At 44.6% G+C, this 22,928-nt stretch overlaps 2 protein-coding genes across 2 annotated transcripts; both read left to right on the forward strand.

The window, feature by feature from the left end:
• The first annotated feature begins 72 nt into the window (after window positions 1-72).
• Window positions 73-16,362, forward strand: rtel1 (regulator of telomere elongation helicase 1). Its single transcript, XM_062566281.1, has 35 exons — window positions 73-475; window positions 778-976; window positions 2,083-2,176; window positions 2,294-2,375; window positions 2,599-2,659; window positions 2,739-2,814; window positions 3,269-3,353; window positions 3,444-3,509; window positions 4,691-4,835; window positions 4,926-4,964; window positions 5,074-5,149; window positions 5,244-5,341; window positions 5,427-5,482; window positions 5,855-5,929; window positions 6,010-6,091; window positions 6,237-6,369; window positions 6,500-6,613; window positions 6,808-6,848; window positions 7,018-7,103; window positions 7,193-7,270; window positions 7,355-7,432; window positions 8,271-8,417; window positions 8,529-8,644; window positions 8,816-8,939; window positions 9,387-9,552; window positions 9,628-9,785; window positions 9,960-10,055; window positions 10,728-10,941; window positions 11,847-11,984; window positions 12,349-12,453; window positions 13,268-13,372; window positions 14,187-14,291; window positions 14,444-14,632; window positions 14,737-14,859; window positions 15,565-16,362. The coding sequence occupies exons 1-35, from the start codon at window positions 374-376 to the stop codon at window positions 15,633-15,635; spliced, it is 3,723 nt and encodes a 1,240-aa protein (XP_062422265.1). The 5' UTR covers window positions 73-373; the 3' UTR covers window positions 15,636-16,362.
• Window positions 16,363-17,699: 1,337 nt separating this feature from the next.
• icmt (isoprenylcysteine carboxyl methyltransferase) lies at window positions 17,700-22,253 on the forward strand. The gene is made up of 5 exons (XM_037478874.2): window positions 17,700-17,955; window positions 18,411-18,499; window positions 19,035-19,204; window positions 19,721-19,938; window positions 21,611-22,253. The coding sequence occupies exons 1-5, from the start codon at window positions 17,737-17,739 to the stop codon at window positions 21,788-21,790; spliced, it is 876 nt and encodes a 291-aa protein (XP_037334771.1). The 5' UTR covers window positions 17,700-17,736; the 3' UTR covers window positions 21,791-22,253.
• The last annotated feature ends 675 nt before the right edge of the window (window positions 22,254-22,928 follow it).

Below are 22,928 nucleotides of genomic sequence, written 5' to 3' on the forward strand. Positions count from 1 at the left end.
TACAGAACTAAAAAGGTTAACGCACAAGTCATCTTTTGAATATGAAAAGATTCACCAATGTGTCGTATGTCATCAACTTATTTTGGAGACATGCCACAGTACTGAGTACGCATTATTCTGGGAGTACATGAACGCAGCAGAGGCACGTAACTAAAACGCGCATGCGCAGAACCGGACTCAATTGGGCGAGCTGGCGCCAAACGCAGTGTGTCTCACACTTACTTTCCACTTCAGAATGGACTTTTAAACGGACGCTCTTTCCCACACTTGTAAATGTGTGACGGTGAATCCGCAGCCTCGACAAGTTCCCACAAAGTACGTCCTTTGTAGCGCGTCCGTGAACGCAGCAGCTGATCCAGGAGCGACACTCAAGATGCCTTCACTGACCGTCAATGGAGTGACGGTGAATTTCCCCTTTGCTCCGTACGACTGTCAGAAGGACTACATGGGCAAAGTGATTGAGTGTCTTCAGAAGGTAGGTCCCGTCACGGCGCTACAGGAAACCGTTCCTTTCACCTGGTGTGGTACAGGAGCCCTGGTTGTAGTTCCACTTGCTTTCCATTGTGACCTTCTCCAGTGCACACAAGACAACTTTAAAACCAGTGTTTACTGCCATAATCATCATCATCATAGTAATAACAAGCCATCAGCTGTCTGGTTGATCTCAAAGTAGCAGAATGTGATTTGTGAAGCATCCTACTGGTGAGCAGGGTCTCAGTTTGTCAGATGATCTCCCCAGAGATGAGCCCTTCGTGTGTGTGTGTGTGTCTGTTCCAGAAGAAAAATGGGGTTCTGGAGAGTCCCACAGGCACTGGTAAAACTCTGTGCCTGTTGTGTGCCACCCTGGCCTGGAGAGAGCACTTCAAGGACACCATCTCTGCCCGCAAGATAGCAGAGAAGTTACAAGGGCAGGAGATGTTCTCCAACACACCCATGTCCTCCTGGGGGACGGCTGCTACGGACGGGGCCACGCCAGGTATGCTCAATGCATTAGAACACCTGTAAATACCCCAATGAGGCCCTCACATCACTGACGGAGCAGCATACTAATAAATACATCAATCGTGTTTGAATCCATCACAATGGCGTTCAATCTTCACAGCGTTATTCCATCCATTGGAGCTCCAATAATTTACACACAAAAATATAGTTTAATACCAAAAAACGTAGATAAATGAATGGGAGCCACAGCATGTACATGCAGAATAGTTTTTACATTTTGTGTCATTAGAATTCCATCAAGGCCTAATTTAACATAACTTCTCCAAGTCCATTCTCAGACTCGTTTGCTTCTGGTATTTAAAGAATAACTTATATATTTCTGTTGAATAAACGCTTGGGTGCGTACCAGACATAATTTCCATATTATACTATTTATGTTTTAAACTTTTTTTGACCAGGCTGCCTATAGGTCTAGGCTCTGTCTCTACATTTACATAACGTTTTATGGGTCAAGAGTCTCATAAAACGTCCCTCTGCTCCCTGTCCTGTGGTTTGATGTATTGCTCGTGACACACAGGTCCAATGAATAGTCCGCCCCGCTTTTTCCTCCTATTAACCAGTGCTGGTTTATCACTGGCCAGGCAAGTAGCTGCAAGGATACATCCTCTGTGGACTTCTCAGAAGGCTTCATTTAGTCGCTCACCCTTTAGGGGGGAAGCCTGGAACGTTGACAAACAGCAGCAGGAGGAGTGAAAAAGGTTGTGCGGTTTTCAGCCTCCTTCAAAGACTACACAGGAAGTCCAAGGCACAATTACTTCCTTTTGGATCCAAATCGCTAGGCCAGTAGTTCCCAACCCTTTTCTGTGGAGCCCCCCCCCCCCCCCCCCGGTGGAAAAATGGTGAAAAAATGACACTAAAACAGGAGATGAAAGTAGAAATGCACAATGCTATCCCAATCTGCTCCGTGCTGGACCATCAGCTGCCTCACTCTATTCTCAAGATCGATTTAGTTCATCTTATGAAAATATGACATATCTACCAATATATCACAATATGCTAGATTTGCACATCCTCCCCTTAAGGGAAGTGACTTTGCTCCCTATGACAGTGATTCAATCATGTGTCGTTTTGGTTTCTAAGTCTACTATACAGATGTTCCCAAGATCATATACGCTTCCAGGACTCACTCTCAGCTGGCGCAGGTCATCGGTGAGCTGAAGAACACGTCGTACAGGTAAACCATGTCCTGTCCAACCGTAGGAGATGCACTTCATGCAAGTGGAGCCCTCTTACTGCACTACCCTCTTCTGATGTACAACACAGGAGTTTACTAATGTCTCTGCTGACTCAGTCCAAAGGTGTGTGTGCTGGGATCAAGGGAGCAGCTGTGTATCAACAAGGAAGTGATGCGGCAGGAGAGCAACCACGTCAAGGTGAGCAAGTGGTCACTGGGACGTGCGTACGATGTCGTATAAGCACCCGCGTTCTCAGGCCTGTGAGCTCCACTGTCTGAAGGAGTCCTCCCCCTCATTGTCCATGATGGTGAGACTGGGTAGAAAGGGTTAGCTAGGAGAATAGTCTGACATGGAAAGGGGGGATGGAACACATTGTAGAGATTTTAATACATTCCTTGTTGCTGTGACCTTTTTTTTTTAGGTCCATATGTGCAGAGGAATGGTTTCCACCAGGTCATGTGTCTACTACACTAACGTTGAAGGTAAGGTTATGAGACGTCTGTAAGATGCTAGGTGTACCCTTTCTTAACGAGACTAACCTTTTACCCTCTTCCTGCTCAGAGCACACGACCGACAGAGATCTGGTGAACTCCATCCTTGATGTGGAAGACTTGGTCAAATTCGGTACCAAGCAGAGGTGGGATTCATGTCCCCTGACAATAACCCATGAGCAAATACACATGGAGCACAAGGCCACCTCCACACGTTAGCACCTTACTCCATCTTCTTTGACTCTCTGTAAGCTAAGCCTTAGCAACCAGCCTGACGACGGGGATGCCATCAGAACCTTCCCTCTTAGCTGGAGCTGTTTCTGAAGAGTAGGTGTTTTTAGAGTTGTTCTTGTATGGGTGCTTCAAGAAACCCGAGGCCTGAAAGCCTGATTCAGGGTCATCGAGGTAACTTCAGGGTGACTCTGGGTTTTCGGTCCGGGGGATGGAGATTCACTTTTTACTGGGCTGATGGCCATGAGTTAGGCCTGGAGCTATCTACACTGCTTCATATGTGGCTGCATCTTGTCCTCTGTGCTGAAGATGGTTGTTTAATACGGACTTCGAGGGACACGGAGATGACTGTTGACCCTTGTTCTGCAGGGTCTGTCCTTACTACCTGTCCCGGTCCTTGAAGCAGCAAGCAGATGTGATCTTCATGCCTTACAACTACCTGCTGGATCCAAAGGTGGGTGGTGTTGTAGTTGTGATCCTTGAGGTTATGGTGGTTTTCGTTCTACTTTCTGCTTGAACTTGGTTTTTCTGCTTTGTTCCACAGAGCCGCAGAGCTCACAACATCGAGCTCAACGGAGCTGTGATCATCTTTGATGAAGCTCACAATGTGGTACGACTGGAGATAATTCATTTATTGACTTATTATTCATTTCGCAGGGACAATGCCACCAATGATCAGTTGTAGTGTAAGTGAACCAGAGTTAGCCAGAGCGGCAAATTTCCATCTGCTGTGGTTTTTTGCCAGATGTTTTTAAGGCAACCTAAAAAAAAATCTAAAAAGAAAATGTAATTCAAATTCATAAACAAACAGAGAACGACACACGTATAGACAAAACCCAAAAGTGTACGACAATATACTAGAGCTGCCATTGTCGGATAGAACAAAAACACCTAAATGAGATTTAATGTTGTGCTGCTGGCTTGTTCCCAGCTGGTAAAGCAGTAGGTCAGATAGGGGACAATCATTGCATTAAAATACAATTTTGCAGCTTGCATGGTATGACTTGCGTGTCTTTATATATCTAGAATTCACCAGATTACATTTCAAGACCTTTGTCAGATGTTGTCACTCAGGTGACCCTTTGCAAGCCGTCCTTGTGAAGAACATGCACAGTCATTTAGTTACCTGTGTCATTGTGGAGCTCGTTCTTTGCATGAAGATAAATGTGTCGTCAGCATTCATTTGAATATCTCACCTATTCCAGCACATCGTTAATGTATAGACTGAATAATAAAGGTCCCAAAATAGAACCCTGGGGTACTCCCACATAGGAAACACCACCCACTCTGACACACTGGTTTTTGCCTTCAAGCTGGATTTCAGCAGAGACTCTCTGGGAAAAGATTTGACTGTTTATTAATCAGGACATTGTGATTAGCTGTATTGAAAGACCTTTGGCTGTTTCTGTTGAATGATTAAAACCTGCATAGGATGCAGCTGTGTGAGATGTTTAACGTGCTGCTCTGCAACCCATTTCTCAGCTATTTGGGAAACTGCAGGAAGAAAACCGATTTGCCGATAATTTGAGTTGAGTCGGTTGAGTCTCCTGACTTAAAAATGGATGTTACTATGGCTCATTTCCATCCTTTTGAGAACACACATTGCCTGAGAGAGTTCTTTTTATTGGATGAGCGAGTATGAAATGAAAGCTGTACAAATTACAACCTTATCTTTTGTAAGGTACTTGTTCACTTTGGAGTTTCTTTGTGGAAGTGCTGTTACCGTATTTTAGAATGACCTTGTGCTTCCTCAATGATTCTTCTAAATATAGATGTTTCTGTTGTCTGCAGGAGAAGACTTGTGAAGAATCCACTTCGTTTGACCTCACTCCTTACGATGTGGCCTCAGCCATCAGCGCTGTGGACAAGCTGCTGCTGGAGCAGGCTAAAGAAGCCACTGTCTCTGAGGACCTCAATGTGGAGAACCTCAGCTCTGGTCAGAGCACTTGGTCACACTAAAGGGAAAATGTACTGAAAGTTATTTAAAAAAAGCAAGAAAATGTATATCAACGTTTTTCTGTTTCAGGTTTAAAAATAAATATAGAAAGCATCGGTAAGATCAAACGTAAGTACTGTAAGTAGTAAGTATATGAGATCTCTAAACGAGATGAATTGGCTTTATTTCCCTCAGTGCTGTGGGGGATTAAATCAAACTGCTTTGTGTGCTTGGACAGAGATTCTTCTGCATCTGGAGGCTGTCATCGATTCCTACGATGTTCCAAGTGACAAAGGCTTCACCAAAGCTGGCATGTATGTGAGAGGAGATGCAGGATGGTTCCATTCACGGCTTCATGTGGGTCAGTCCTTGTGTCTGACCCTCTTTTTGACTTCCCTCCTGTCTCAGCTTCATCTATGAACTATTGGAGCGAGCCCAACTGACCTACCACAGCAAGACGGCTGTGTATGAAGCTCTGGAGGAGATCATTGGACACCTAACAGGACGTCAGTATGCCTTCATCTCTTTGTATGTCACATGATTCATCATGCCGTCTGCAGGCGGTAATGTGTGCCACGTGTTTCTGATCAGAGCCGGGAATATTCCTGAACACTAGTGGACTGCAGAAGCTGGCCGATATCATACAGGTACGCTCCAAGTGAAGGGAGTATTCTTGTCTCCTGTGAGGAAGATCTACCTCATTATCGTGTGCGTAAGGCTCACTTTAATAAGTGTAACCATGGTGTTTTGTGGTGGTTGAGGTGTGGTACCAGGATGTGAGCACGCTGAAGGAACCCTTACTGGTGGGACCACGCAGTCACACCCAGAGACCCTGAACACACCACGCAGTCATTGCATTTCTTTTGGTCTTCTCACTTCCCTCAGAAAACGTGCACATATTTCCCATATTGTCTGCAGTAACGTACCCGTTTTGCTGCTCTATTTGCACGCGACACATTTGATGATCATCAGGTTCACTGCAGCAGAACTAATTCTGTCCCTCTCTTCTTTTGTTGCAGCTGGTGTTTGTTGGTGAACCTTCAGAGAAGCAAACGCAGCAGCAGCTGATGGAGTCAAATACGGCTCATTTTAAGGTGCGTCTCCGTCAATAAACACAAGTGTCACATCTCCACACACGTATGTTTAAGTGACCATATGTGTCCGTTTGGCTCAGGTTCATATCCACCGAGAGAAGAGCTTTCATAAGAAACCACAAAGCACTGATGTATGGTCTTCATCTTCATCAAAGAAACAAGGTGATGATACGCAGCCTGTGTTGTGTGTCACAATGACTGGAAGCATTGATCCCTCTATTTCACTTCCAACCTGTCTCCATGAAGGGATGACATGTTGACCTCTGAGGACACCTGGTTCACTGGACCGCCTGTTTGCTCCTTGTAGGGAACATCCTGAGCTACTGGTGCTTCTCTCCAGGCTTCAGCATGCAGGACCTGAAGAGCCAAGGTGTGCGCTGCATCATCCTGACCAGCGGAACGCTCTCTCCCCTCTCCTCATTCACCTGTGAGATGAGGATGTAGGTCCTTAAAGCAGTGTTGTGCTTCTTTAGTCCACACTACAGTTCAGTGGCCTCAGGAGGCCCAGGTTGTTGTTGTTGTTAAGCTTGCTGGTGATCCTGACGGCTCATGCTCTCGCTGCCCACGCAGCCCGTTTCCTGTCAGTCTGGAGAACGGCCATGTGATTGAGCGGGACCAGATCTTTGTTGGCATCATTGAACGAGGTCCAGATGGCGTGCACCTGAGTTCAGCGTTTGATCGCAGGTTGGTGATCTATTGTAAAGTCTCTCCTCTCATCATCCGTATGGACACAGGACTCATTCCTTGGGAATTGTGTTGTCATAGAATAATATCCAGCTCAATACTCCCGTGTTCCTCCCACAGCACTCACTTCCATATAAACTGGTGATCTACAGATGCTTCAGGTCTAAAACCGCTGATCCCTCCCTCTGTTACAGATTCCTTCCTGAAAACATGGCGTCTTTAGGCAACACTGTGGGTAAGAAGCACAGATGTTTCCACATGTTTCTCTCAGCACTGGGATTGTTTGTCGTTAACCAAACAAACGTATTATTCCACCAGTTTGAGCTGGTTCCTCCCATTTCAAGTCATTCTGCTCATTCCTGTCTGGATGTTGACATGAGCTGCTTCTTGTGATTTCTCCTCAGCTAACCTCAGCCGTGTTGTTCCTGATGGGCTTTTAGTGTTTTTTCCCTCCTTCCCTTTAATGGAAAAAACCCTGGACTTCTGGAGAGTAAGTGGAAAATCAGCAGAATCCTCCTCTGATTGTGTGCTATTTTAAGAGGTTAAATGTGTGTGTGTGTGTGTGTGTTCTCTCTCCAGACCAACGGGCATGCAGAGCGCATTGAAAGTGTGAAGCCCATGTTCGTTGAGCCTAAAGGAAAAGGCACCTTTAACGAGGTGACTGCTTCTACTGTGGTGAAGGACCTCTTTCTACAAACCTGGAACCAAGAGTGACACCTTGTCTCTCTGTCTGTTTCGTAGGTGATTGATGGATATTACCAAAAGGTCAATGACCCAACATCCAAGGGGGGGACATTCTTTGCTGTGTGTCGAGGCAAGGTGAGGTTACTGTGTGCCCATCCAGTCCTAAAACGCTTTAATGGGGATGTCTACAGCTTAGAGGGAGCATTTTGGATGAATTGAGTAAATTTACATTAAGCGCATGATGGATAATGAGGACATTTTAAAACAGAGGAGATAACTTGTCTTTAGGGGCCTCATCAGCCGTAACATTTATTTTGGCTTTCTTGCTGAAAATTCATTTTGTGAGTTGTATAAAATAGTTTTTGGTGAACCCCTAAAACCTTTGAAAGGGATGGTGAGGGGGGATGAGGTTCTTCTCCATAGTCAGTGTCTTTGAACTACTGTAGTAATCCACTGATAACTGAACCAGCAAAGTAACGTACTGCTCGGATGCATCTTAGACCCCAAAAACATATACTGCCTGGCCAAATATGACGAAATATTACAGTGTGTGACCTTTTTTTTGGGCCAGAGAGCAAAAAAAAAGCAAAGACGACTTTACTCTGATTTAATTCATATTTCTTACTTGTTTGTATTTGGACATTTTATCAGCTGTATTTGTTTCCATTTAAATGTATTCTCACATATTGAAGATTAGAATGTTTTAAAATGTGCACAGCTCTTTGTTCTCTAGCATCCCGCTGCTCTAAAGTTTTCAGGTTCTCCTGTGTGTTGTCCTTGTTCCCTCATCTTATTGCCAGCGTTGCAGTTTTATCAGTATTTTAACTACAATAAAAAAGCCTTCTCCCTGTTTAACCATGAAGGTGTAAACTCCACAGCATTAAACTGTGAGCTAATTCAAGAGTTCCATCAGTCACCATTCACAGTGTGAGTCATATCACACAAACGCCTCCCTCTCGTCTCCCTGTGCCAGGCGAGCGAAGGTCTGGACTTTGCAGACACCTTTGGTCGAGGCGTCATCATCACCGGCCTTCCGTTCCCTCCAAAGATGGACCCCCGAGTCGTCTTGAAGATGCAGTTTTTGGATGAGATGAGTCGGAAGAAAACTCCGGGGGTGAAGGTGAGAGGAACCGCTGCCTGAGTTCATGTGACAACGTTGTTTTAGTGGCTCAATCGTGTGTGTGTGTGTGTGTGTGTGTGTGTGTGTGTGTGTGTGTGTGTGTGTGTGCAGTACCTGTCTGGACAGGAGTGGTACAAACAGCAGGCTTTCAGAGCGGTGAACCAGGCCATCGGTAGAGTCATTCGGCACAAGGACGACTATGGAGCCATCTTACTGTGTGATCAAAGGTCAGATATGGAGCTGTCACTCAAATCAGGACTCGTTCACGACAAAAACAGGACGGCTCCAATTACTTTTATCTCGTCAAACGTAACACAAAGCTGGAGTTTGGGATGATGATGATGATGATGATGATGGTGGTGCATGTGTTTGAATGAATAACAAAGCCCCCCCCGTAGGTTTAAAGGCTCCAGTGCGAGGGCCCAGCTCCCATCGTGGGTCCGGCCTTACGTGCGTCTTTATGAAAGCTTCGGGAACGTGATCCGGGACGTCTCTCAGTTCTTCAGGGTGGCAAACAAACTGGTGGGTTCTATTGTTCACGCACTTCACAAAATGATGTACAGCTTCATTAGGTACAAGTTGTAGTTGTGGACTGTACTCACCAACTCATGTTGGCTTTTATGCAGAAAGTGTTAAAATACGTATTTATTAATATTTCAGAGGGTTAGGGTTCTTCTGACAAAGATGACATTGGTACAATCTTGAGACCTCGTCGCACACACACGTCCAACACAGGTCTCCAGTCCTACCACCAGGGTGTCTCTCCTAGGTTTAACGGGGGGGGGACTGCTTCAGTCCCTTGAGCAGGAAGTACCAGTCCCCCAGAGAGGTTTTACAGCTTCAGTTTATTCATCTAGTATCCGCAACATGCGACCTCCTTATGACCCGAGGACTGTGGTGCTGTAAACCCGGCACCTCTGGCCTGGCTGTGTGTGGGTCCATGGGCTGATGACTGCTTGTTTGTGCCAGAGGCCTGTGGCAGAGAAGACGTCTGCAGCACGCCGCCAGGAGACAATCTGCTCCCCAGACACACCGTCCCCTGCCTTCCCTTCCTGCTCATCCTCCCAAAGCAGCTGCACCCAGAAGGCCAAGCAGCTGGACGCCCACCTCCCCAGCCTGAAGAGGAGGAGGCTCAGTGAGTAGAGGGACAAACCCTAACCCTAAGGAACGGTTATTCCTTCATTGATCGGTTGTCTTGTCTTTTGATCAGATGAACACTCTGTAGCCAATGGAATGGCCAGGATCTGCATCGAGTACGAGTCTGAGGTGCAGGAGAGTCCGAGGAGACCAGCCAACCTGCTGGATGCTCTGGAGCATGGGCCCCACCGCGAGGGGGGGGACCCTGATGCTGCCGCTGGAGTAGAGAAGGTAGACTAGTCCGTCCCACTAGTCTTTGACATAATACCTGTCAGAAGACAGCCCCCTTACTGCAGTGCCATTGTCACGTATGATAGAAGTACTTCATTACCCATGAGGCATCGGGGAATTTCAAGATGACTGTGCTTATTCCTTTTCTTTGCTGTTCACTTTTCCTTTTGAAAGGCAAACCATTTGTCCACGCTGTCCCTTCAATGTGACAAGAGGATGGCTGATGAAATGCGGGGAGGAAAACGTAAAATCAAACTGGTCCAGGAACAGGTTCGTGCTACATTGTGTGCAGCAGCAGTTTTGTCCTTATGTTCGATTCCGAGGCGAGTAGAGAAGTCCGATCAGCCACAGTAGACAGCGTACTTTATTTAATAGTGAGCAAAGTAGCTGGTACAGACCCCTGCAAGTCTCTAGCACGTTCTAATCATCCTTTTAGATGAGCCAATTATCTTACCGATATGCAGTTATTAGAGCAGGAATGACCCAACCAATCGGCTCCTTCTGCGTACGCCTCTGCTTCTCTAAAGGGTCCACACCTCAGGTCATTGAGGAGTACTTCTCATCCTCAAAAATGACAACTATTTTAGATTATACATGTTATTTAATATATTCAACTATATCATTGAACACATTACTTTATGCACAGCACAATGAAAAATGAGTAACTATTACTGCGTCACACACACACACACACACACATGCAGAAAGAGGTGGCACACAATGACCTAGTTTAAAGGGAGGTCTGCAGGACTGACTGCTAGAGGGGAAAAAGTGTTTTTTTCTATTTATGAAACCCGATCATCTGCAAAATCATGGTCCTTTTCATCAGAGTTATAGTACCTGATAGTGTTAAACGTCATATTTCTGATGTATCTGATGGGCTTTTTGTTTTTTCATTGCAAATGTTGTGCCAAGTAGTGTTTTCCTCCCTCCTTGTTGAAGACGCTGCGTGGATCAGAAGGTGTCTCTGGGGACGGTTCCTCCAGCAGCAGGATTAAAGGGTTCCTGGCTGAGATGAAAAGGTCTCTGAGCCAGTTCAGCTTTGAGCGCATCATCCAGGCTCTGCAGACCTACAAGAAGAACGACGAGGTGGAGGCCCTGCTCGCTGAGGCCGCTGTCCTCACTGAGGACGCCAATACCCACCACCTGCTGCGAGGTCAGCCCCCTGCACACCTCTCCGAATGGGGATGAGGTGGCTAAGAGGCTACTTGTGTTCAAGTGGTCCCTCTTCATTGGATGTTTTGCTGCAGAGAGGCCTCCTCGCAGTCTGAGTCCTAATACAGCATGTCCTTTACTTGTTCTAGTAATGAATGAACACTCACACACAGTAAAGTATTTGCTCCACTTAAATGTGTCATTTCATCAAACTATTCTTCATATCAGACAAAGTTAATCCGAGTAAATACGGAATGCGGTTTTTAATGAATTTCGTTTATTTAAAGTGAAAGTATTAAACTACCTGGCCCCATATGGAAAAGGGATTGCCCCCTAATCAACAACTTTGTGATGAAGGTCATGAGTCTCTCACATCGCTGTGGAGGAAGATTGGCCCTCATCTCTGCAGAAGTATTTTAATCACATTGGAAGGTTTGAGCATAAACTGCTTGTTTGAGGTCCAACCTCAGCCCCTCAGATTTAAGTCCAGACTTTAGTTAGACCGCTCCAAAGCCTTCTGAGATGGACCTGCATTGGGGGGGGGTGGTGTCACATCCTTGTCCTGGTGAAGAACCCAAGTGCTCTTGCGCTTGAGGTCACAAAGTGTCGGCCAGTCTCCTCCAGGTTGTTCTGGTAGAGAGCAGAGTTCCTGGGTCCAGAAGTTCCAGAGCAGCCCCACAGCATCACACTCATTTACTAGGGTTATCTTTGTCTGATATAAAATTAGTTTTATACATTTTAAGTGTCACAGATATGCAAATAAACATACTTTTGGTGGTGATGGCTCCGCCTTCCAGCTCAATGCCTTCATGGACAACATCACAGAGTGCATATTACAGCTGATCCAGAATGCACGTTTGCTCTGTCCAAGCTGTAACAACCCCCCCCCCCCCCCCCGTGTCACAGGCCTCTACCAGTTTGTCCGCCCACATCACAAGAAGAGGTTTGATGAGCGATGTCAACAGCTGACTGGGCAGGGCTGTGGGTACAAACCCGACCACGCTCTGTCTGTGGAAGAGAAGAAAGCCCTGATGCTGCAGAGCGGTACGAAACACCCGGCCAATCCCAACGCTGCTCTCTCTGTGTGTTGGAAATGTGTCTCACAATAATATGTGAGGATGGACATCAGTCAGGTCCTGGACCCCCTAAAAGAGCCTGGACACAGCACTTCTTTCTGCTTGTCTCTGGGTGACTTAAGTGACCATATGCTTATGTAGAATGTGCTCTAGACACAAAAGGCAGCATCTCAGCCACTACCTAGTTGCTAAAGGATTTTGGACCTTTTCCAGACCACAAAACAGCACTGAGGCGAAAGCCTGTGTCCTAAGGTGGAGGGCTTCTGTGGTCTTCCTGTGGATGAGCTCAGTGGGAAAAGAAGAGCAGGTCGGTAACGTTTCTCTTCTTCTAGCTGCAGTGGGTCCGACCTCCTCCACCTGCAGTCAGCTGAATACACAGCAGCTCAACAAAGGAGGGGGGCACCTACACCAGCAGGGGCCGAGGGCACCTGAGACAGGTAGGACTTTACGTCCTTCTACCTCTGACTGCACATCGTGCTTTGTGTCCATCTATGTCCTTGTCTCCTGAGTCCTAGTGCTCCTTTGATCACTACGTGTACTACTCATAGACTACCAGTCATTACTAGTAAAGGACACATGCAAAGGTGATCACATGACTACCTGTCCAATTCTCCTGTGAAGATTTTTGATTATATGGTAACCATGACTACGTTGATATTATACGGCTTGGTGCTCATCTCTTCCATCACGACCTGTGACTCCTAGAGAAACCCTTTTGGCTGGTATAGAACTGTAACATTTGTTCTGGGAAGTACAGTAAATAGATGTAAGCTTAGTGACATGCAGGACACGTGGTTTCATGCCACCAGAGTTGAGCTGTGAAACGTGAGAGATTCACCAGAAGCATCAAGTGAACTGGGAACAGTTCGGCTCGTAACTAGCTTTACATTTGAGAGGAACTATGAGACAGATTCTACTTCCAGAGGAAAAACCTCCTTTAACAAATAGTTAGATCAACAGAGTCACTCTTACTGGTGAACATCCACTCCTTTGTAATAGTTTATGATTTATTATGACTCAGACAGACCAACTACATAATTACACATCATTTGTTGGTATTTTTAAATCCACTCTGTTCTCCAAATGTCGGCCTTAACAATGTACAACAGTTAATTTATTAAATCTCCATAATATGGAAAGTGTCATGAACCAGTGATGGGTGTGGAGAGAAGTTCCTGAGTGACTATAATTGTGCTGTGTGGAGCTCAGTGGGAAAAGAAGAGCAGGTCGGTAACGTTTCTCTTCTTCTAGCTGCAGTGGGTCCGACCTCCTCCACCTGCAGTCAGCTGAATACACAGCAGCTCAACAAAGGAGGGGGGCACCTACACCAGCAGGGGCCGAGGGCACCTGAGACAGGTAGGACTTTACGTCCTTCTACCTCTGACTGCACATCGTGCTTTGTGTCCATCTATGTCCTTGTCTCCTGAGTCCTAGTGCTCCTTTGATCACTACGTGTACTACTCATAGACTACCAGTCATTACTAGTAAAGGACACATGCAAAGGTGATCACATGACTACCTGTCCAATTCTCCTGTGAAGATTTTTGATTATATGGTAACCATGACTACGTTGATATTATACGGCTTGGTGCTCATCTCTTCCATCACGACCTGTGACTCCTAGAGAAACCCTTTTGGCTGGTATAGAACTGTAACATTTGTTCTGGGAAGTACAGTAAATAGATGTAAGCTTAGTGACATGCAGGACACGTGGTTTCATGCCACCAGAGTTGAGCTGTGAAACGTGAGAGATTCACCAGAAGCATCAAGTGAACTGGGAACAGTTCGGCTCGTAACTAGCTTTACATTTGAGAGGAACTATGAGACAGATTCTACTTCCAGAGGAAAAACCTCCTTTAACAAATAGTTAGATCAACAGAGTCACTCTTACTGGTGAACATCCACTCCTTTGTAATAGTTTATGATTTATTATGACTCAGACAGACCAACTACATAATTACACATCATTTGTTGGTATTTTTAAATCCACTCTGTTCTCCAAATGTCGGCCTTAACAATGTACAACAGTTAATTTATTAAATCTCCATAATATGGAAAGTGTCATGAACCAGTGATGGGTGTGGAGAGAAGTTCCTGAGTGACTATAATTGTGCTGTGTGGAGCTCAGTGGGAAAAGAAGAGCAGGTCGGTAACGTTTCTCTTCTTCTAGCTGCAGTGGGTCCGACCTCCTCCACCTGCAGTCAGCTGAATACACAGCAGCTCAACAAAGGAGGGGGGCACCTACACCAGCAGGGGCCGAGGGCACCTGAGACAGGTAGGACTTTACGTCCTTCTACCTCTGACTGCACATCGTGCTTTGTGTCCATCTATGTCCTTGTCTCCTGAGTCCTAGTGCTCCTTTGATCACTGAAGAACAATGAATGGTTATTAAGTATGAAATAAATTCCACTATTTTGTGTTAATCAGGTTTTGCTTCAAAGAGGGACGTCCCTGCTGCCTTTCTGGCTGATGTGAAGAAAGCAATTGGAGAAGAGAAATCCACTCTGCTCTTTCAGGCCATTCAGAGCTACAAGAAGACAGACAATTATGAAGAGCTGGTGAGCACAGTAGTGAGCATATTCACGGAGAGAGATGAGGACTTCAACCTTCTTATCAGTACGTTCTTTCACATCACTACAAATACTTCCACTGTGTAATTAGTGAGAACTTCTCTGTTGGAGACACTGTCTCTTCTCTCACTTTTGTCCCTCTTCTCACAGGGTTTTGCATGTTTATTCCCACTCGCCATAAGAAGCGCTACAAAGAGATGTTGGATGCTTTAAAAGGTCAGTCCATCTCTGCTGCAGACGTTCCTGCCTCGAGTGAAGACCTGCAAAGCTCAGGTGAAGAACAACCCAATGTAGAGTGCAGAATAGAAACACGTTTGGATTCCTTTAGTCTTACTTATCCCGGTATGAATGAATGAATGAATGAATGAATGGGTGTGAATGACCCTCTTCAAATCTACTTTGGAAGCAGTAGATCTACAATGTAAGTATGTGTTTGGAATACTGGGAATCCCTTTTTAACCTCACACGACAGGAACTTACTTTTAAACGTTTGTGGGTTTTTGCCCATAAACATTTAAACTGGACCTAAACCTTCCACCAGCTGCAGACCATCGGTAAAATGTTTGAACGCACCACTGCACGCTTCACTCATCACTCAGAGAACATGGAACATGGGTATTCCCCATGATAACATTCTCAAGCCAAAAGATTTTCAAACATGCTGCTCATCAGATTCACCAGAAACGAAAAAACGTCCCATGATTGACTCCTCCGAAGGTTTAGCACACGAACATCAGGTCAATCTTGGAATGAGCAGCATTGGTGTAGAGTTCAACAGACGACACATTCAAACCCTCCCAGGCCGAGCCATACTGAAGCCAGTGCTAATATACACATACTAATACTTATGTTGTCTAACTGGCTAATACTTTATTTATCTGTATTCACTTTTTATGTTGGACTTTTCAACCCCTTTTATATTTAGCAGGTGTCGAGGAATTGATAATAAAGTGACTTTAACTTTTGACTTTTCCTCAGCGTCGTCATCACCGCCTTTCAAGACTCAAAGCAAGACTTCCAGTTTTTTCTCCGGCAGCCAAAGGAAGTAGAAGTAGTAGAAGTAGAATCTGAGATAAAGGAAAATGGTGTTTGTATTTCAAGTAGCTCAAAACTATTCCTCCATACACACCTATGAAATGCTTAATCTTGCTGAGCTTCTGTTAATGAGGCCAGCTGCCCATGCGTTATTGTTGTATTCAAGTCAATGTATTATGGAAAAGTATGTTTTTAATTTTATGATTTTATATTTATTCAGCTAATTAAATTCCTGAAAGCATATTTTCCTCACTGACTCCATACTGTCGCGGGTCATTTCTGAGTATTTGAGCTTCGATGGAAGGTATTTAATCAATAATTCCAGACATTGACTCATGTGTGTGTGTCTCTGGCTCCACTCGTACTGAAGATGTGGCATTTTCACTTTACCAATTAAGAGTTTTAAAGTAGCCAAACGGGCAAATGACTCAATATTTGAGGTACTTGAGTATTCTCAATAATTCCAAACAATGAATGATTGTGTTTAGGATCTCTCTGACCACTTTTATACCAAAAATAAAATATCTTTTCTGTACCAATTCTGAGTTTTCCAAAATAAAAGTCCTACATTTGTATGTTCAAAAAACTTTATGAATTTCTAATATCAAATTAGTTTTTTCTGTGTTCACTTGTTTTAGGACCTCTCATCAAGTCAAATGTGTTACATGTGGCAATAGATGGCTTCTTATTCTCTGACTCTTATACTGAAAATGATATAATTTTTACATCTACCCAATTTGATTATCAAGGGGCCACTGGGTGAGTGGGGAGCACAGTCGTCCTCCAATCCGATATAAATATATAATATATATTGGATGACCTTAACCCCATAGAGCATGCATTTCACCTCCTTAAGAGGAGACTGAAGGGAGCGAAACCGACGGGTCGCAGGCTTGGGGCAGTTATTGAAAGCAAGGGTTATGCCACCAAATATTAAATGTTATTTACTTTAAGATTAATTGTTCAAATACTTTAAAAATGGGTGGGTTCAAACAAAGGGTGGTTTGTCGTGAGTTGTTTAACACATCTAGATGTGAATATCAGGAAATAGTGGGATGTATGTTCCTGTTTGTGTGCTTTTCTATAGAGCAGATGTTGTGACAATGCAGGAAATGATGCTGTGACCATATAAGGCAAATATGGGATCTGAGAGATGAAGGAGTACAGGAAGCGTGACGATAAATCACTATCTGACACAGTGCTCCTAGCACACAATGGTACAGAAGGGGAACACCTAAACATCCTGGGCAACCGCCGTCTGAGACCAAACCAGCGTGTTACGTCCTGCCTATCGTGCCTAGGGGTGCACAGGTGTAACACACAAATATTTAAAAGGTAGCCTTAGCAAAGGTGGAACAGCAGAGATAAATACGGCGAGAGCAAGGTTTGTCCCAAATTGATGATAATTTATTGTCAGAGACTTAACAAATAGACAACTGAAGGAGGCAAAAAACATCAGGGTCTCCCAGGCCAAAACAAGAAAAAAAAGCCCCACACTAGCTAGAAAACAAAGTATTTCTGGCCTACTGTATGAAAATTAAACACAATACTGACCTCCCTGTCTATACACAAAACAGGAGAAAACATAGAAACAGAAACGGTGCTTCCGAAAAGAATGGCGGTCTGCCCTCAGACACCATACACAGTGTGCTGGTTGTCCCCTAATGACATCTCTCAGGTGGCGCTGCTTCAGGTGAATCACCTGAGGGTTAATTACCCCGCCCTCTTCATAAGAGAAGGCGGGGTCGCGTCAGGGGGCGTAACACAGCTCAAACTAGTTTGGACATGAGGAGATTATAAAAAGGGTCAGAGTCGGACAGCAGGCAGACTCTTGGATGGATCGCTTTCTGATACGTCTGTAGAGTCTCCAGGTGCACCTGCGGTTAATGGCTCATGTATCTTTTTCTCTTCTAAATAAATGTTAACCTTTTAACTTGACGTGTCGGATTCTTTTCATCAACCAACTTGCATTTTTTTAAATCCACAGATCTGCTGTCCATTCGTTGGTTAAAAATCCTGTTTACGTCACTCAGATTCCGGCTACATGTGAGCCGCGTATGGACGTCACGTGGTCTCCCTTAAGTATCGCGATATTACAGCCACAGTCCTTCCACCATGGCAGGCAGTAAATTGGTGCTAGAAGGAAGAGTCAGTATAAAGACATTTATTTTAGGGCTCAGCGTGATTGTAATCCCATTAATCAGAACGTGGTTTGGACATTTCGACTGGGTCTTTGATTATCTGACGGAAACTTCTGGGAAAATAGTGATTTGTATCCAGGTTGCGGTTATTAACGGCCTATTGCTAATCGTGTACAAGGGACCGCTGTACAAGGTAAGCTTTGACGTCAGCTCGCCAACTTCCTGTTTTACGTTTCATATCATTTCAAGTAAAGTACACATAGTGCTGCTTTTTAACAGAGATGTTTTTCTTCCACATCAAGCTAATGTTGACCGTTGTCAGCCGCAAATGAAACTTTAATGTTTTACTGCTAATGCTAGTTGACATTAGCTAGCACTTTAGCTAGCGAGTTAAGGGTTTACTGAGGTTAATCGTCTTAGCTAAAGAGGAACAGACAGCTGGCCTTGAAGGGCTCCACATAGTTTCACAAAGGCTCCTGTCGACACACTCACTTCTGCTACAAATGCATCTCACTGAACACAAACTGGAACCGTTACTTTGCCCAAAGTCGACCTGAACGTTTAGAGAGTGTTCTTCCTTAATGTGATGAGTGTGGTTTCTGAAGCTAATTGAAAGGCCAGATGTGACGGTGTCCTGACTCGTTGCAGGTGGCTGTGAGGGCCTGCTTTCTGGGAGTGACTTTTGGCTGTGGCTTGATTATAAGCTTCTCTGAAACTACTTGGACTCATTTTGGCTGGTATGTATTTAGTAGAAGTCTGTTAACTTATTTCACTGGATGCTGCTGTGTGGCAATGCCCTCTATTGGTTTTATTACAAGTGTCTTTGTTTAAATGTATTTCCAATCCATATTCATGCATTGGTATTAAAAAAGAATATAAATGCGTAATGAAGGCAGGTTTAAAAACAGGCAGTGTAGGGGCCAGCCTCCCTGCAGTCCTGCAAGGTCAGAGAGAGGAAGCTGGCCCATTCCATGATTTGTAGGTAAATAATAAAATCTTAAACTCAACCCCCAACAAGGTAATAAGTATAGGGTCAAGATAAAAGCGTATTTAACTTTGAAAGGAGACTTTAAGGTTTCATCTCATGTAATTATCATTAATTCTCATTAAATCTCCTTCTCTGATTTCCCCAGACTTTAGAAAATGCATTTTGTTTTTCTTTATATGTATATTTTTACAATTTAATCTAGGTAAAGGCAATTTGACTGTAAACCACACTATTATTATTCCAATGGCTAATCCCGGATGTGTCCCACCTGTCTCTCTCTGCAGGTACATGTGCTCCCTGTCCTTCTTCCATTACTCTGAGTACCTGGTGACGGCCGTCATCAACCCTCGCAGCCTGTCGCTGGACTCCTTCCTGCTCAACCACAGCACCGAGTACACGCTGGCGGCGGTCTCCTCATGGGTGGAGTTCACTATAGAGAAGCTGACTGTTCCAGGTGGGCGTGTCTTCAGTCAAAGTCGTTCGTATGTTCTTCATTGCACGCCAAAGGGTAACCTGTCAATAATCTGGTACACCCTCAAAGACATAGTAATAATATTGTAATATTCTATGTGTATAAAGTGTATATACCAGTCAAGATATTGCATACCTGTATGTTATCAGTGTATATGATTATGCTATTTTAGTGTAAAATACTCTCGTACATCAGAGCGACCTCTAAAGAATGTGTGAGCAGACTTGTGGAACTGACTGGAACGTTCTTTAGCTCTGCTGGTCACCCTGAAAGACTGATGTCACCGTGAACATCGCAATGCTCTGCATATCGCTGCATGGCTATAATATCGTGGGAGCTCTGGTGATTCCCTCCTCAAATAGAGGTCTATGAGAAAATGACTCTACTTCTCTCTTCAATGTTCCCTCAGGAAACATAGTAAAGAGTTTTTGGTCTCAACCTCTAGTTTCAGTCAGGCAGAGCTGCGTCAGCACTTTATCCGTGTGTTTTCTCTCTCAGAGCTCAAGCAGCTGAACTGGCTGTGCGTCGTGGGCCTGCTCCTGGTGATGTTCGGCGATTGCTTGCGTAAGGCGGCCATGTTGACGGCCGGCTCCAACTTCAACCACATTGTGCAGAATGAGAAGGCCCAGAGCCACGTGCTGGTCACCAGTGGGGTGTACTCCTATTTCAGACACCCCTCCTATGTGGGCTGGTTCTACTGGAGCACAGGGACACAGGTGAGCTCATTCGCCTTGTACAATGTCTCTCGCCCACACCGAGGTTCCTTTTTAACGCTTTGATTTCATTATGTTACCACCAGTGTTAATTTCACTACTAAAATATTCGTTAACAACCTTTTTTCCATAACTAAGACGAGACAAAAACGGATCTTAAAGAATAACAACTGACTAAATCTTTGCTAACTTTCATTGATGAGACGAAAATGTTGGTGATGAAATACTTTTCCCCCCTAAATTTGCATGCACCCATACGGGGGCAGTTATTAAGTGTCATGATGACATCATCCACGTACCCAGACCACTCGATCACTGTGGGGGCAGCGGCGGTGACGACTATTTGTGTGTGTGTGGCCGAGCAATGATGAATGTGGTCTTCATTTACTTTCTTTAGTGAATTTTGGGGTGGGGGGGGAATTATAATTGAAGGGGAATCACTGCAGTTGGTTATCAAAACACTGGCCAAATGGCCCGTTTTAGGCTCTATGAGCAAATACAGTAGAGCTGCAACTAACGATTATTTTAATAATCGATTCATCTGTCGATTATTTGTTCGATTAATCGATGAATCGGATAAAAAAATAAAAAATGTAAAAACATTAATTTCCAACCCTTTATTGAAAAATAGAACTGACTGTGCCCTTTCTAAATATGTTTTGCACTAACAGATTGCTCCTTGAACATCCCTAAGTAAGCAAATAAAATGGACTAACACAAAAAACATACACACATCACATGATGTATACTTTACAGCCGCCAAATTAAATATATTAGGCACAAAATCATGAATCATTGCCGTGGTGCTCCCGTGCCAGGCCATGTCGCTTTTGCATATCTTACAATCAGACATGTCAACCCTCCCGAATTTCAAAAACCCTCCCGAAAATCTCCCGGACCGACCTTTCTCCTGATTTCTACCCGGACATCAATTTTGCTGCACCACCCGTCACTGGGCGCGCTGTTTCAGACCGAACAATAATAAAGGTTACACCTTGAAGTCGAGCGCGGCGATTAGAACGTAAAACTACTGGCGCTGCAAAGAAAACCGCAGCAGCACCCCCCGTTGCCCGCTAGGACCCGCACCCCCCATTTCAGTGTGAAATATTTAGATCGCATTGGCTTCTCTTCCTCCGCATGTTTCAGAACAGTAGTACGGGTCTCCGATGTTCTGCTGCGCGAGCGCTCAACTTTTTTTTTCTCAGCTCTGCGCGGCGCGCGCAACTTTCTTTTAATACTCAAAGATAATAGTCGCGCGACACAACGAATCGATAATGAAATTCGTTGCCAACGCTTTTAATAATCGATTTTAATCGATTTCATCGATTCGTTGTTGCAGCCCTAAAATACAGAATCCCTTTGTCTTCATTTCTAAAGCTTTGCATTTAGCCAAAGATGAAATCACTTTATGTGAGATGCTGTGCTACTTTCAAGTTGCTGTGTTGGGTTAGATTCTCACCAAAGTTAGAAAAAAAACATTTACGCCAAAGCTACTCATTTACATGGGATGTGCATGAGAAGGAGGCGGTCCGTGTCGCTGCACACCCGACTGAGATCGCTTTGTGCCGTTCTGAAAGAGGATCCTGCCACTTCCTGCTCTCGGCGTCACTAGCAATGTTTTGATGTTACCCACATTTTCTGTTTGGTCGACTGATGAGACTGTTGTGTGTTGCAGATCATGCTGTGTAACCCTGTGTGCATATTGGGCTACACGTTAGCCAGCTGGCGGTTCTTCCGGGAGCGGATTGAGGAGGAGGAACTCTCCCTCATCCATTTCTTTGCAGAGGACTATGTGGAATACAAGAAGAAGGTTCCCACCGGACTGCCTTTCATCTCAGGCATCCGCGTCAACTAGTCCCGGGGGCTGGATGCAGGACACAGCAGACTTAAAGCACTGAGGCAGGTCACACCTGGTGGGTGGGTGGCGATGGCCACGCGGCCCTCCAGAGGGAAGCCCAGCAGCTGGTTTGCAGCCTTTAGCTCACGGACAAAGATGGCGACAAACAGCTGGTTTGCTGCTATCTACCAACTTCCAGACCACACAACCTCCACTGTACTCCACGAAGTCCCACAACACCCACTGCGTCTGTTTGCCTGCTTTCACCATGCTTAGTGTCTCTGTTGTCTGCTACTTATGATAATCAATATTATGAGGCAGTGGCCTGACTCTTTGTTTTAGGCCCTAGAAATACAATGGATCAGCCTGTAGCGAAATTCTATTTCAAAAAGCAGAGTTTCAACCATCAGAGCAGTTTCCATGAATAGTTCTAACCAGTGTAGACTTCAAATGCTTTGCACTACGATATCATACCCACACTTCTACATGTACATGGATACACACATTTACCCACAAGTGGTTTGGGAGTTGAGTTGGTCAGTGGAGGGCAGACCTCTACCCTGTAGTCCTGTTGGATTCACAATAGTTCACCTCAAAACCAGAGCATCTTGTCAGACTAGGGATGCAGCAGTTGAACATACATTCCCAAATATTTTCAGGCGTGTATATTCATTATTTGTACTATTTAAGGTGGGAAAGCCACCAAGATAGACTATGTAGCTAAAGCCGTTTAAGGCATCCAAACATGGTAAAGGGAACAGGGACATTTTTATATATCATTTTAACATCTATAGCACTATTTAAGAATAGAAAGTTTTATTAGATGCTAGGGATCATTTCCAGATGACTGATAGAGGCTAAAACACAAATCATCACATTGGTTTGAATGAAGCTATCCGGTGGTTTCTGAACACCAGAATCCAGATGTGTTGCTTTTTCTTTGTTGTAAGTGCTTGTTTCTTTTTGTTAGTATATTTTTTGCTTGGTTTTGTGTCATGTCCCTGTGCTCAACAGTATTAATTACAACCATTGTTGAACTGTCATGATCCCTTTGTGTTAGAAACCAACCAATTGACTGAGTTGCATATTGAGCTCGAGGGCGTCTCTCTCGCTCTCTGAATATCGTCACACTGCTGCTATCTGCTCTTCGAACCCT

The sequence above is a fragment of the Pungitius pungitius genome, chromosome 1 (genome assembly GCF_949316345.1).
Source record: "Pungitius pungitius chromosome 1, fPunPun2.1, whole genome shotgun sequence".
NCBI classification, from domain to species: Eukaryota; Metazoa; Chordata; class Actinopteri; order Perciformes; family Gasterosteidae; genus Pungitius; species Pungitius pungitius.

What these genes read in the sequence shown, in the direction of transcription:
- rtel1 (XM_062566281.1), top strand. Translation starts at nt 374, where the DNA reads ATGCCTTCACTGACCGTCAATGGAGTGACGGTGAATTTCCCCTTTGCT. An exon ending in CTGAAGAACACGTCGTACAG is followed by an intron (nt 2,177 to 2,293) that starts GTAAACCATGTC and finishes CTGCTGACTCAG; the next exon opens with TCCAAAGGTGTGTGTGCTGG. An exon ending in GCCGAGGGCACCTGAGACAG is followed by an intron (nt 12,454 to 13,267) that starts GTAGGACTTTAC and finishes CTCTTCTTCTAG; the next exon opens with CTGCAGTGGGTCCGACCTCC.
- icmt (XM_037478874.2), top strand. Translation starts at nt 17,737, where the DNA reads ATGGCAGGCAGTAAATTGGTGCTAGAAGGAAGAGTCAGTATAAAGACA. An exon ending in ACAAGGGACCGCTGTACAAG is followed by an intron (nt 17,956 to 18,410) that starts GTAAGCTTTGAC and finishes GACTCGTTGCAG; the next exon opens with GTGGCTGTGAGGGCCTGCTT. An exon ending in ACTTGGACTCATTTTGGCTG is followed by an intron (nt 18,500 to 19,034) that starts GTATGTATTTAG and finishes CTCTCTCTGCAG; the next exon opens with GTACATGTGCTCCCTGTCCT.